At 37.9% G+C, this 11,586-nt stretch overlaps 1 protein-coding gene across 1 annotated transcript in view; it reads right to left on the bottom strand.

Annotated features, from left to right (window-relative positions):
- LOC119779282 (unconventional myosin-VIIa-like) overlaps positions 1-11,005 on the bottom strand; it is a 31,326-nt gene extending 20,321 nt beyond the window's left edge. Inside the window, exons 1-16 of the mRNA XM_038278863.1 lie at positions 10,685-11,005; positions 10,408-10,509; positions 10,168-10,320; positions 8,456-8,524; positions 8,248-8,363; positions 8,025-8,152; positions 5,948-6,090; positions 5,577-5,690; positions 5,345-5,498; positions 3,859-3,935; positions 3,652-3,771; positions 2,760-2,902; positions 2,462-2,672; positions 2,236-2,371; positions 1,988-2,154; positions 870-1,010 (exon numbers count right to left, since the gene is read on the bottom strand). Of these exons, the coding sequence (XP_038134791.1) occupies positions 870-1,010; positions 1,988-2,154; positions 2,236-2,371; positions 2,462-2,672; positions 2,760-2,902; positions 3,652-3,771; positions 3,859-3,935; positions 5,345-5,498; positions 5,577-5,690; positions 5,948-6,090; positions 8,025-8,152; positions 8,248-8,363; positions 8,456-8,524; positions 10,168-10,320; positions 10,408-10,509; positions 10,685-10,696 (1,986 nt within the window). The 5' untranslated portion in view covers positions 10,697-11,005. The remainder of the gene's footprint in view (positions 1-869; positions 1,011-1,987; positions 2,155-2,235; positions 2,372-2,461; positions 2,673-2,759; positions 2,903-3,651; positions 3,772-3,858; positions 3,936-5,344; positions 5,499-5,576; positions 5,691-5,947; positions 6,091-8,024; positions 8,153-8,247; positions 8,364-8,455; positions 8,525-10,167; positions 10,321-10,407; positions 10,510-10,684) is intronic.
- Between the last annotated feature and the right edge of the window lie 581 nt (positions 11,006-11,586).

The following is an 11,586-nucleotide window of genomic DNA, read 5'->3' on the forward strand; positions in this document are numbered from 1 at the left end:
AATATAATCAGTCCATATCAGTCTCTGTTATCATTCATTGCTTATAATTGTCACGCCATTACTATTTGGTCATCATTCATCCAACACTTCCAGTTTAATATTTGAACCAATTAAATGACATTCATCAGCTGGCCTGTTTGAATATTCAGACATTTAAGAAGAGCTTTGCTCTGACCATTTATGGTTGAATGTGGGTGTAGATGGCCTAACATGAGGTGGAGCAGTGGACGCATACTTTGAAAGAACAGTTGTGACTTACGAAGGAAAGTTACTTAGTTCTGCGATCAAGCATGGCTTTACAGATCAGAGTTTTTTTTTTTTTTTTGCCATTTGCTATCTCTTAGATTTTTTGTGTATGTAGACTTTTTGTATGGATCATATGCAATGGTTTATAAATGAAACCCCAGATCTTATATTGTTTCCTACTAAAGGAGAACAAATATAAGCTATTATTAGTATGGGCGAGGTATTTAAATGAAATCAGAGCACAAAGGTGAACAAAGTTTGTCGACATGGCTCAGCTTTAATATCTAGACTTAAAGAGGATAACAGGAGGGGAAAATACTTCAGCTAGGTTTCAATGATTATATTAGTTTGGTTTTCTTTTCTCTGGTTAAGCCCTAAAACAGGTTTAATTTGAATCTATAGAGAAAATATAAGATTACATTTATACAACGTCAGTGTTGTACTTTACACTTTGTATTAGCAGGATCGATTGTGATCCAGGTTACTTCCCATTTGTTTTATAGCCCATTTATTAGGATGATAAACTTTATGTAACAGGACTGATACCAGAGGGTTTTGTTTTTCATACAATAGATCAGCTATGCGTCTCTGTGACTGCGCCGCCCTGGTCGTTGCTCGTTCACCTTAGACTGTTTTTCGTTGTTGGGTTTGAAGCAGCGGATGAAGAAGGGCTGGCAGGCAGACAGAGCCTTCATGAGGGAATCCAGAGACACTCGGAACTGACCAGTCAGCGTTGGCACTTGTTTACGGTTATCATTCTGCGGCTGCGAAGAACACACACAGAGGAGACAACAGACATAAATAAACTTAAAAAAGATGCAGTAAAGAATAAAATAAAATAACAATAGTTAAAGAAACATGCTTTACAATTTATTTTTAAGTTCTGGAACTGAGAAGTTTTTAAATCTAAACATCTAGTACTTATGAAAAAATTCTACCTCTAGACTGGGCTGGAAAAGATCTTTTACATAAATCATTGTATTATTTATTCAACACATGTGTTATCGTAAAACTGCGCCACTAGACCCACTTGATTTCAGAAAGAATCACGGTCTGATTCATAAACCAGACAGCAGAGTGATTCAATCTTGGCAAAGTCACAGAGCAAACAAATCACAGCCTGATAGGTGCTGTAGGTGAATCAATGACATCACAACCCTGAAGGATTCACTCACTGATCTATGGAGAATGAGTAAGTTAATCACCACCAATAACTACTTATCAAATCACTCCTTCAAGGTTGGCTTGATCAATCTTGAGTTACTCCTAGATAACTTTAGCTCTTAGCTTGGGATACCAGATGCCAATGTATTACCCACAGAACACAGAAGCTCCACCCCTAAGCGCTGACTTTAAGTGAACAGACAAAGTAACCAACCAATCAGTTAAGTTTATTCCTACATTCACGCAAATTATTCTCTCACACCGGGTGGCGCCACAGCCCCACCTAGGAGTTAATGTTTTTCAGTAGCTTTGGTTTGTTTGTGTGTTGATTGCTTAGCAAAACTACGGAAAAATCTAAGGGTAGGTTGTTCTGGAATTTTTGACTCCACCTTGTTTTTATATCCTTAACATGATTTTCCTTTTAAAAAGGATTTCTTAACATTGTGACGTAGCGATTTAAGTTGAATGGAGGGGAACTACAAGTAACTTCTAGTATATAAAGTAGAACCACTACCTGATTTACCATGGCCCTCAGGATAAGAAAAGCTGGATCAGAAAGGAAGAAATAGTTTTATACCTGTGGGAAGCTTTTGGGCTTCATGATGAACTTGGCGTTTTTGGTTGGCTTCACTCCGTTGGTTGATAGGTCCTTCTCAAAGATCTGATGCAGGAACTTATTGGTGGACACTTCGATTGTTTTAATGATGTCATAACTAACTTCATCTCTGTTCTTTTCCAGGAATCCTTCACAGGAAACAAACATCTTTAATTTAACAGACAGTCTGCATCACCTAAGTTTTGCAAAACAGTATATAAGTTGCATACCATTGATGTCGTAGTAGACTTCGCCGGCAAAGTGAATAATTCCAAAGTATATGTCGTGTTCACTTTTGGAATGGATGTAGGCTTCATCTCCTTTGTTCTCTTGGTTCAGCTTGGTCAGCAGAGTAAGGTCTGAACCCTTTATAGAAAACATAACGGAAGCTACATGTAAAAAAACAACAGAAAATGTTTTGACTGAAAAGTCTAAAACTGAGGTTGGTCAGCGTACCTTTGGAAAGTGGCTCTCCTCATCTATCAGAGCCAGCACGTTGCACGGTTTCTCAGCCAGCAGGTGCAGGATTTTCTCGTTGTCGCTGAACTTGATGTTTTTCCATACGACCCCTTCTTTCAGGTACTCCTCTTGCTCTAGCTTGAAGATGTGGGCCACAAAGAACTGCTGCAGCTTCTCGTTAGCAAAATTAATGCACAGCTGCTCAAAACTGTTCAAAGAGAAGCACAAATACAATGTAAGTACTGTCAAACTCTGATACAAATGAATAATATAAGGAGAAAGTCCCCTTCCTGACCTGTTTGTTGTGAAGTTCTCAAAGCCGAATATATCCAGCAAGCCGATGGAGAGCAATGAAGATTTGGGTCTTTTTTCAAGTTTCTGATAGATGACCTCATTAATTTTTCCACTGATCCATATGAACAGCTTATTGTAGATTGCCTGTTAACAAAACCATAAAAAAACTCAAAGATATTTTTTTTTCTTAGTTCCCAATTCTACAACAAATTAACTTGATAAATTTAAAACTTAGAAAGGACTTTATGCTCTCAGATGGTTAAACTGGGCTGCTTAAATCAGTTGTCCTAATATAAGAGGGACCCAGCATGAGCAAAGAAAAATGGCCCCCAAGATATTAATTGAAACATTTGTGAAGAAAATTTTCCTGAAAAAGTAATTTTCAAAAAATTCAATGAGACAAAATTAAAGTAATAAAATGAAGTTCCCCATGTGTTATGCTGACCAATTCGTACATAATCAATTTAATTCATACTTGAGGCCAATTACTTATGACACTGGAGAGATCTCCTACATAAGTGTCCAGTCAAAGATAACTAATTTGAATGAGTTTTCATTCTTGATTTGTACTTACTAACGAGCAATTAGATAAATTTGTTTGTGTGGTTCTTATCTATGTGTTGCTATATAATCTTAGTGAGGTTTGATCTTAATCTGATTTCCATAGAGAACCAAAATCATCTTACTTTGCCACCGGGGTAAAACTGGACATTTGGAGAGAATGAGATGGTCTATCTAATCCGGGTGGCTTGAGGGTCGATTGGCTCGCAGACCTTGCCAACTATCCTACCCCTTTGCCATTCCGCAATCCACAGCCAGGGGATTTTTATGAATTAGGGCCTAATAAGGAAATGCTCAACAGTGATTTACAGCAGGTGGCAGGGCTGCTGTACCTTTACAAAGGCGTCTCTGCAGTCGGTGGCCTGTTCAGCGCTGAGGGGCTTCGTTACTCTCTCTCTGTTGGTCATAAAGGAGCGATGCGTCAAACTGTTTTCAAGGACAGACCTTTGCACCTGCAAAGCAAACACACATTAAAATCTAAATAAAGCTCAGCAATACTTCTAGTTGAAAGATCTGTGAACTGGTCTATGGTCCGCTACCTGTAACAGTGATGAGGCGATGTTGAAGTGCTCCGATTTTCCCACGTTGCTGGTTTCCAGGTTTGCGTTAGTGGAGGCTGGTTGCATGAAACCGGACAAAAGACAGCGACTTTAAAGAATAACTTCAAGAACTTAAATTTGCTCTGAATTTTGAGTGTGTGGGTATACTTATTTATTTACATTCTCTGTAGGCAAAGTAGTTTAAAAAATTGGATACTTTATTAATCTCTGATTAACTTCTCCTCCTTCATTTTATCATATCAGTAAAACCAAAAACTTTAATTAGATTTGATATGATAGATTATTAAAGATTGCTGCTCAGTGATGTGGAATATAACAACACGTCTTAATTACATGTTTTTAGCTATTCAAAATCAGAAAAGTGTGGTGAGCATTTGTTTTCAATCCCCTTTTAACCCCCTTATGAAAACATGATTGGCAAACAGAGTCCACTGAGTTAAGTTTTCACCTACGTTTATAAATGCAGCTGTGTTTTTAAGGTTTTTATTAGATCCATTAGGGAACATTAGTGAACAACTATTATTATAAAAACCAGGGAACACTGACAGGTCAGGGATGAAGCTGATGCTCAAACGGGAAAATATGATAAAAACAGCTGTTCAATCCATCCACCTAAACTATGAATAGCTTAGTTATCATTAATCAAAGAAAGCATTAAAAAATGCCAAATGTAACTCTGGAGGAGCTGCAGAGATTCACAGTGGAGGAAGTATTTGTGCCCAACAGAAAAGTGACAATGAAAGGCAAAGATGAAAGAAAGCAGAGGAAAGTCAGTTCGCAGTGCGGCAAAAGTGTGGTAAGGGATGCAAAGTCAAAAAAAGCAAAAACAGTTTTTTGCCAAAATTCCAAATTAGATGGAAAACTAACCAAATCTACAGGAGGAGACACAACAGTGGGAGAATAATGCTGAGGGAATGTCTGTCATGAGCAGGAAGAGAGAAGCTAATCCTAATTAAATGACCCAATGCTTTGAAATAAGGACCAAAAACATGCAGGCAAATACAGTGAAACGGTTTAACAGTTAACATAGTCCTGTATTGAGAGCAGCTTAGTGAAAGTCTAGACCTAAATCTAAGTATAAATCTGAAATGAATGCCTTTCACACACACTTTCTTTCTAATCTGAGTGAGCGGGAACAATCATGCAAGCAAGAGTCTCCATGCAAACTGTCCAGACTCTAGAGAAGAAAGGCTGGTAGATTTATGAAAAGACTTGTCTAATATTAGGGAATAATAGGGAACTAATAGTAGAGAGTTACCTCATTTTCACATCCAAATATGTGCAGGGAAAAACAAAGCTCGTTATCATGATGTAATTATTGGTAAATTTGCTTTCCTCTTCCGTAAAACAGCTGATTTAATCGGCTTTTGTTCCGTGGAGCTACGCTTGAACAATTTTATACTGAAATGAATTACAAAATGCGCAAAGCAAACATTTTCCCTGCTCTTGATCTAAAGGAGCTCACCCTCGAAACTGACGTTCCCCAGGTGTAATATAGCTGCCAGCAGCTTGAGGATATCCTGGAACTGCTGTTCCGAGAAGGTCAGGACTTTCATGGCTGAGCGGATGCGCTTGAAATCTTTAGCATCATCTCTGCCTTCACACAGTGTGCTCTCACCCTTAATGACACAAGACACTTTGATATTGTTTTGCACGTTTCTTTGGCAGACTGGAATTTGTATGGATACTTTGATTACCTTGCTAAGGTAGTTATACGTCTTGGAACGCTTGAGACCCAAAGTTTTCCTCTCCTCAGAGTTGGTTCCTGCTAGCAGGCAGTAAAATATATGGTAGTTTCGCTCCTCTGGGGTCTGAGATGGAGAGAAATTAGCTTATGGTGACATAAGACTAAACCAGACATTCTTAAAGCTTCTGTTTCACTGGATTGCATTGAACAATATAATTCATTCATGAGCAGTTACGCAATAATTTCACCAAGCAGATTATAAAACCAGCACTAACTTAAACAAACAGCAGAGATACTCTTCATTGATTTTATGATTTTACAGTACATACCTGTGTGCCCTAGAGATAACAAGCACAATCTATTAGGAGGGAGCTACCTCACCTGATGGCACAAACGAGACTTTTCCAGAAGGTACTGCTCCACCCGGGCTCCTTCAATCACCCCGTCTTTGTTGAAGAAGATCTCCAGGTATTTTCCAAAGCGGCTGGAGTTGTCGTTGCGGATTGTTTTTGCATTCCCAAAAGCTACGACAAACAGCAAACAATGTAAAAAAAAAAAAAAATTAAAATGATTTTGTGTTTCTGCTCAAAGAAGCATGAGGGCAGCTCAGGTCTAACTGTGCTTTTTTACCCCCCAGCTTTTATTGTCATTACCAGAGGTGTCAGGTAACGAAGTACAAACACTTTGTTACTGTACTTAAGTACAATTTTTAGATATCTATACTTTTACTCCATTACTTATTTTTGTTCCTACTTCTGACTTCTTCTCATTACATTTTAACACAAGTATCTTTACTTTCTATTCCTTACATTTTTAAAACAAATGTTACTAGATACTCTTGGCTTTGATTTAATGTTTATGAATATTTATTTCATGTCATGTGCGCCATCCAATGCAGATCATTGGCGCAATCATTCATATAACGCAAACACTCATTGGTTAGCTAAAGGAAATCATCAGAAGCAAGCAGGTGTTCTTCAAACTGCAAAAATTGTCTATGCCATGCTACAATGTTGGATTCAGAAAAAGATGCTGAAATGTCTGAAAGGTCGGACACAGGATAGAGCATATCTGAGATGGAGACCAACAAGACCTCCCTCATCTTTGCTCTATCTCAAAGAATTTTTTTAAAAATAGTCGAAAAATTTAGTTTTCAATCCATATAGCGGCATCTGGCTGTTTTTTTGAAGGTTACTTTATACTTTTATACTTTAAGTAGATTTTGGAGCACATACTTTTTCACTTTTACTTGAGTAAAGAGGTCAAGTTGATATTTCAACTTTTATCAAAGTGTTTTTAAACTGTAGTATCTATACTTCTACTTAAGTAACAAATGTGTGGACATTTGACACCACTGGTCATTACTCCGTCACAAGTACGGAGCAACGAAAGGAACTCTCTGCATTGAACCCATCCCCTTGGGGAGCAGTGGGCTGCCATTGTGCGACGCCCAGAGGGGTTAAGGGTCTTTTTGCTTTTTTTTTTTTTTTTTTTTTTTTTTTTTAAATTAAATCAACATAAATCACAGCACAGTATAAAATTACCAACCTGAAAACCTCCCTCCCCTCACCACCCCAAACTCATTCACATGCATTCACCCACATTGAATGAATTAATTCATCCACAAATTCACAGTAACTTTCTGAAGGACTGGTGGGGACATGTCCCCACCATTAATTTCAATACATACTTTGGAAATATGTGAGACAAATTTCTAAATTTGATTAAGCTGCGTTTGAAGGAGGATATTCACTAATGTATCTGAAAGGGAAAACATTCATGAAATTGTGTGCATACTAGGCAGGATATATTGCTGTTGGTATCGGAATTGGCTGTTATTCATCCTTTTTTTTATATACATTAATGTCTAACTACCTATAAATATAAGCATATATTGGTTATTTTGTGTTCTCAACAACAGAAAAGCATTCAATAAATATATGTTTGAGCTCATTTTTGGAAAATACAAAGCCTTTTGAAAGCGTTTGCGTCTAGTAACTGAAGGTCCATCAGCCCCCACCTTAAGAGTGTCCCCACCAACTTTCATCACAAAGTTACACTCTTGCACAAATTACATTTTTAGAGTTAACATTTAATAACTTCCCATCTTTCTTTATATGTTCTGGCTTCATTATCGATTTGAACCATATAACTTTTTTTAAAGTAAAAAAATGCTGAATAATTGTTTTAAAGAAATAAATACTAAGTGAGAATCTATTTTTGGCTTTAAAAATAAACCTTTTACCAAGTACAATGATTAAATTAACAAAATTGTGACTGCTGATAAACTCTCCTGGTAAAACAGAAACCAAATCAAGCTTTTTTAACGGTTAAGGGTCTTTTGACCAGGGGACCAGAGTGTCAGTCTGTGGGAGTCGGGATCAAACTCAGAACCTCAGGATTCCAAGCTCTATGCCCTATCCACTAGGCCGCCACTCCCCAATTGCTGCTGGGGTACCTTCCAGAATGGGGTTGGACTCCAGGATCTGCTTTTCGATCTGCTGCTGAGAGAGTTTCCCGCTCACAGCAGCCAAATACTGGAGGATCAGTTTGGTGCTCTCTGTCTTCCCAGCTCCAGACTCCCCACTGAGAGAAAAGCAGGAAACATGAAACTCAGGTGATGAGCAGGAAAGTTGCAAACAGACCAATTTAACCCAAGACAGCATGTGATGGTCTCTGACCTGATGATGCAGCATTGGTTCTTGAGATGGCGAGTCATGTTGAAGTAGCAGGACTCAGCGATGGCGAAAATGTGCGGGGGGAGTTCTCCGAGCTTCCGACTGTGGTACAATCTCACCTGTGGAACAGCAGGATGGCACACATGAGGAGCATGATAGCTGCAGGTTATGGAGGATGCTGACAGAGCCTCACACATCAGCAGAGACTCACCTGTTCGTCTGAGTATATGGGAAAATCCTGGTACGGATTCACCGCCACCAAAACTGAACCTATGTAGGTCTGGGAGAAATAAATAAAAACAGCTTTTTGAACTGGGGCCAAAAAAAGCCAAACAAGTTTTAAAGCGTTGGGAAGGTTTAAAAGAGTTAAGCTTGAGATTTTTGTTGTATAAAATAAAAATAAGGAAAATCCTCCCTACTAACCATATATTGTCTGGCTCTGGTATGTTTGGAAACCTTTGAGATAAACCCTTAAAAAGACTTGAAGAAAAAGAGATTTCAAGTTTTTCTATTTGTTTTTCCAACCTCAATATCTGCAAGTTAAGGTTGAAATATAGAACATATGCTTTAATAATCTTTAAACTAACATTAGATCAAAGCATCTTTCGTTTCTATTTTAGTGATTTCTTTAGCTGCAGTCAAACTAATTAACATGTATAAATATTTACAACCTACAAGGATTTCCCAGAAACCTCCTAAGCTGCAAATCTTTACCAGAAGCTCTAATTTATGGACAGTTTAGTAAAGATGGCTAATAATAATTGCAGACAATATGACATCAATTTAAAATCCAATTTGTAAATCTGACTAAATACATTACTTCAAGTTAATGCATCTGATTCATTTGTTTTCAAATGTATTGGATTTAATCTAATTAAACTTGGATCAGCTTAGATTCTATATGGATAGATCTATATTTGACCAGTTTGTTTTATCTCCTGCAGGAATAAACTGAATCAAAGCCGTTTCATTATGTAGCAGGATTAACATTAACGGGTTCCAAAAGCTTTTACGTCACAGGTTTTGTATTATCTTCCAAAACTGGTAAAATCACAAGATTAAAACAAGTCAGTTACTCAATAACGCCAGAGGAGCTTCAGTTCAGTACAGGTAAGTCTAAGACCTAAAACAGACCTGACTGAAATCTCCCAAAACTGTTTCAGCTGTGACAAGTCGAGGATTATCACAACTATGGGGTCACTTTACATCCAATAGATGTGTTTTTTTTTAAACTAAGTTGAAAAAATAAGAGACAGGTGCAAATTTTGACCCAAAATATATATAAATATATATGTTCGACAGCCCAACAAACTGATTTAAGCTCAACAAGTTAAAGAGGAGACATATATCAAAGATATACTACTATTTTAAAAAGCTGTAAATGAATTAAAATAGGTTTGAATAAACTATTCGCTCAAGGGTTTACGCTTTTATAACCAGGTTATAGCAGGTGTTTCTAAATTTGACCTCAACTGATTTAATTTTCCTTTTGGCTGTTCAGGGAATGAGTCTCATTTTAGATTGAAGAGCATAAAGTAAGAGATAATAAAATAACAACAAAAAAAGCTACATACAAAAGAACCCAAAGGAAGATACATTTACAATTTGACTGAAAAGTATTCAAATAATTTGTTGTCATCTTATCTTTTACTTTTTAAAACCCTTATTAGGCGTTGTTTGCGTTAATGAACTCCACTGTTTTTATTAAGATACCAAATATCTAAAGGTAGACATTTTGGACTTCTGCCTCTATGCAAATATCTTAACAGGGTGAACACCCTCATATCATGATCTACTTATCTTTATATACACATATAAATAAATAAAACTTCCAGAGGTGAATTTACAATAAAAAAAGACTGATTTATTAAAATATATGCAAAAAGGCCAACAGCGTTTTTCCCAGTGAGTTTTATGGCTTACATAGATGTGTCCTCGCTTGTGTCTGAGCGACAGGTTCCTGAGCAGGGCAGCCTCCGTCATGTCCCCAAGCTTGATCATGTCATCCACCCCCTCAACAGATGTCGCGTGCATGATCCTGAGAGAGGCTTCCTCCTCCTTGGACAAACGCCGCTCCTAAGGGATCATCAATAGAAAACGCAAATAGTGGCAGAATGAGACACTTTTATTTTAATCCTCATTTAATCGTCAGATGTTACCTACATTTCCCTCATCATCCACCAATAATCTCAGACCAGTTGATGTTTCTTTGACCCGAGCTCCAATGGGGACCCCGATGTCTGAGTCCACCCAGACCCATTCCCCCTGAAAACAAGACAGCAAATAGTGGAAAACTGACTAACATCACAACGTTTAATAGTCTATGGTTATCCATATGTGGTTATTTGATCAGGTTTTATATATAGGTCCTTGTAGTAAACATATAAAGGCAGCTAGTCTCAGTAGGCTATATTTCATAGATCCATCCATCCGATCTTACCTTTCTCAGCATCTTCAATTAGATTTGACCCGTTCCTTAAAAACGGAGTAAATCCAAAAGTGAAATCCAAAGGTTTCCAAATGTTCAACTTCAGGCTGTCACTCAAAATCAATACATCAAACAAAATCCACTTGAGGTTTTCTGGGGGAATCCTAAAAGGTCAAACATTTACGAAAAAATTATAAAGTATACCCCTCAATCCTTTGGCTTGTGATTTAATTAAGCCTCCCGACTTGACTTGATCTGATGAAGTATCTGACTCAGAATAAGGAAGGAGGAAACACAGCTCTTCTATGATAGATGTGGTGTTTATGGTGCTTTGACTTTGGACTGGCTCTGACGGAAATGAAATGAAACTCAAAGAGGTGAACAGCTGTCTTGCCTTTAATGAGCTCCATCTCAATCCACCCTCTTTCCAGGGTAGTTCTTTATGGTTTTTCCTGAACTTTAAATGAACTCAAATATTTGAGCCTATGCTGTGTGTAAAATAGACATACTGATGAGGAACCAAGGAGCCAAATATCTAGATGAAACCTGAAGAGAAGAACCAGCTTGGAAAGCTGCCACCACTCAGTCTCGATGCTTATGTTATCCAATAGTTTACATTATCAGCCTTGACGTTAACCCGGCAGGGTCACGGAGTGTCGTAATGTATTTATGTGCAGCCTTTGGACTCTGCTTGTGTAAATCTGAAGGGACGTAGCGGAGCATCTCACTGCCACGGCAATAAAGATAAAAACCTGGGATCTAGAAGTCTCCTCCTTTCCTGTCATACAGCTCCGCTCAGGGTTTCTACCTGGGCTTGTCACGTTTTCTGCTCACAGGGACACACTCTGTGAGGAGCTGGCTGCTACCACTGCAGCGTTTACCCACTCTGTGTCGATTTACAGCCTTCTGACAGC

The sequence above is a fragment of the Cyprinodon tularosa genome, unplaced genomic scaffold (genome assembly GCF_016077235.1).
Source record: "Cyprinodon tularosa strain WSP-4 unplaced genomic scaffold, ASM1607723v1 ctg145, whole genome shotgun sequence".
NCBI classification, from domain to species: domain Eukaryota; kingdom Metazoa; phylum Chordata; class Actinopteri; order Cyprinodontiformes; family Cyprinodontidae; genus Cyprinodon; species Cyprinodon tularosa.